The 2,739-nt window shown below is 36.3% G+C and overlaps 1 protein-coding gene across 1 annotated transcript in view; it reads right to left on the bottom strand.

The window, feature by feature from the left end:
- Positions 1-278: 278 nt before the first annotated feature.
- The window catches only part of THBS2 (thrombospondin 2), a gene marked incomplete at its 3' end in the record, with an annotated part of 31,420 nt that continues 28,959 nt past the window's right edge, over positions 279-2,739 (bottom strand). Inside the window, exons 19-20 of the mRNA XM_029085105.1 lie at positions 2,667-2,737; positions 279-418 (exon numbers count right to left, since the gene is read on the bottom strand). Coding sequence (XP_028940938.1) covers positions 279-418; positions 2,667-2,737 — 211 coding nt within the window. The remainder of the gene's footprint in view (positions 419-2,666; positions 2,738-2,739) is intronic.

Below are 2,739 nucleotides of genomic sequence, written 5' to 3'. Positions count from 1 at the left end.
ATATACAGAGAGAATTCTAAGCACATATCTTGCTCAGAGATTTCTATCTCATTTTTTCCAGGTGGGTAGTATTAAACATCTGGGTTTTGTTATTCACATTGAGATTACTATAGGGGCAAAGGCCATTCATAGTATTTCAACAAATTAAGGTTTACTCCATGCTATGATATTACAGATTGCTTTCAGCATCTAGAAGATACTTTTCATTTCCATATTTCACACTTGCTCCACAGGTTATCAAAGGATCCAGCATTTTCCAGACATTTTCTGTAACTAACCTCTGCATTCATATTTGAGGTCAGAGAAATAGACCATCTCTTGAGAGAAGACAAAAAGACCTAATCGTCCACCAGCAAAGGTTGTATCATAGATTGGTCCAGAATCCACCATGACTTGTTTCCCTTCATACACTAAAACTCTGTTAAGAAGAACATAATTTAAATTAGTTAAGGAGGATAATACAATGTCCAGTGCTAAGGGCTGGTAACATTTCCCAAGAACTGAAACAGGATTAATTTTAACAAGGCACCAGACAACCCAACTTCATTGTAGGGATCACTTCTCATCTCTATCTGACACCTACCTGGCTGTCAGCCATAACACATTAATCAGAAGCAGTGGAGCTGTTCCATAAGTAATTTTATGCACAACATCTGCAAAAGATTTCCCAATTCTTTATTTAGAACAGCCATGTCTCCTGGAATGAACTGTCGTGTACTAGCTTTCATCGATAAGCCCCTGTCCCTGTGAACTCAGAGGTTAGCACAAGTCCTTGCCACATCACTTAGCAAAGTCATCTTTACAGCTGTGTGAATGGCTGATTTATTTATCTTTGGGTGCTAGAGCCAACATCAGAAATTGGAATCATCCCCCTCTTAGAGTCAAACAAAACATTAATTGAAGACTTGCTGAATCTCATTTTCAGACATTTTAAGAGCTTAATTAAAGCTGGAAGGATTTGGACATAAACAGCTAGAGTAATAGTAAATTGGAAAAGAAAGAGAACTTTTTGTTTGGCTGGTTTTGGGCTTTCCCCGCCCCCCCTCCCCTGCAGTGTTTAAGGCATCCACCATGAAGCAAAAGGACCTCTAAAGACATCGCTTCATTTTCCTTCTCTATCAGATAGACTGTAGTTCCTTGAACTTGTATTCTCCACTTCTCATGGGAGACCCTGAGACAGTCAAGATTCTTAGGCATTCAGTCTCTTAAAATAGCCTTTGGGCAAAATGAGAAGTGACTCTATAGTCTGATAATTAGAGCAGTCTCTGGAGAAAGGGATCACATTTCTGCTTCAATTGATAATACATCAGTTATACAAAGCAGGATGGCTTCACATGAAGATAACACTTCAGCAACTTTCTGTAACTTGAGGGTTAGGGACAGATTTCTACTTAGACAGAACGGCATGTCCCTCACTTAAAGTGTTTTATTTTCTGAAAGGTACCCAAAGACAAGTATGAAACTGCTCCCTGAAAGTAGTATTTAATGGATGGTAAAAAGAACAGCAAAAACGACAGGTTTTTATATTCATGTAACTATTTAACGTAATTATCAAAATTTCAAGAACTGAAAACACATGGGAAATTATTCATCTCACCAAAAAAAATTGCACAGCTCTAATCATGTTAATACTAAATCGCTAATTCTGTACAAATAAAATGGTTTCATGACTACATTAGTGAAATAATTTTATTTATTTATTTTCTATAAATACACTCCCAAGAATTAAGGAACTTAATGCCCATAGAATTTGTCATGCTAGATTAATCTAATGGGATACCAGTTGAAATGTGCTCTGACACTAAGTAGATTCTGCAAAAGAAGATACAGGTAATAGCAACATGAATGAAAAACTCATTTCCTTTTGACTTTATCAGTCAATGCTTTACACTGTAATACTTTGATGCACAAAGAAATACTTTTCTTTCCAAGAAACAGATAACTTAGTCTATCCAAATTTGCCTACCCTTGATCTTTCACAGCCAGATGAAACTCCCTGGCTCATAAGCACAAAGAAGACCTTAAGAGTTAACGTTAGACTGCCCCATGAAAAATGCCCTTTACAGTTACAGTAGTCAGTAGAAGATAAAATTTACATGGACAGTTAAGGTTCATTCTTTGGAATACCAGATAAACAGCTGGGCTCTAAGGAACGTCATATACCATAGCTCCTTGTTGTGTGCATTACAGATGTGCTCAAGGCTACTTCTGCAGTATCTCATATAAGACACTATGGGAGACAGGATGCTAAAGCAGACAGGCCGTTGGTCCACTTCCCTGTGGCAATTGTGATGTTTCTAATTAATTTCATTCATTCAAATTCCAGAGTCTGGGGAGGAATATCATGTTCTAATCTTGCTTTGAGTTTTGCTCAGGAATTTTTGGTCCTGTTACAGAAGAGCTATTGGGAAAGAATTTTATTTTTTCTTTAATTTAAGAATATTTAGCTGATGTAAATATTGAACCATCCAGCCTAAATTAAATACATCTGAAAATGAAAATAACTTATTCTAAAGATAACAAAATGTCCCCCAAATATTGGAACAAACTGTAACACAAGTATCATTGCTATCAGTACTAAAAAAGAAACTGGTAACATAGCTCTTATATCAACAGAGACAGAAGTTTTCTAGTAGAAAATATAGAGGTGTAGAAACATTTCTTACTTTATTAATCCTGTTTTAGGTCTATGAATCAAATGCCACCTGTAAGCAGTATAATCTTTCCAGCCAATGTTCT

The sequence above is a fragment of the Antrostomus carolinensis genome, unplaced genomic scaffold (assembly GCF_000700745.2).
Source record: "Antrostomus carolinensis isolate BGI_N321 unplaced genomic scaffold, ASM70074v2 scaffold17215, whole genome shotgun sequence".
Lineage (NCBI taxonomy): Eukaryota > Metazoa > Chordata > Aves > Caprimulgiformes > Caprimulgidae > Antrostomus > Antrostomus carolinensis.
The sequence above is the reverse complement of the archived record's forward strand: the minus strand, read 5'-3'. Positions and strand labels throughout refer to the sequence as shown.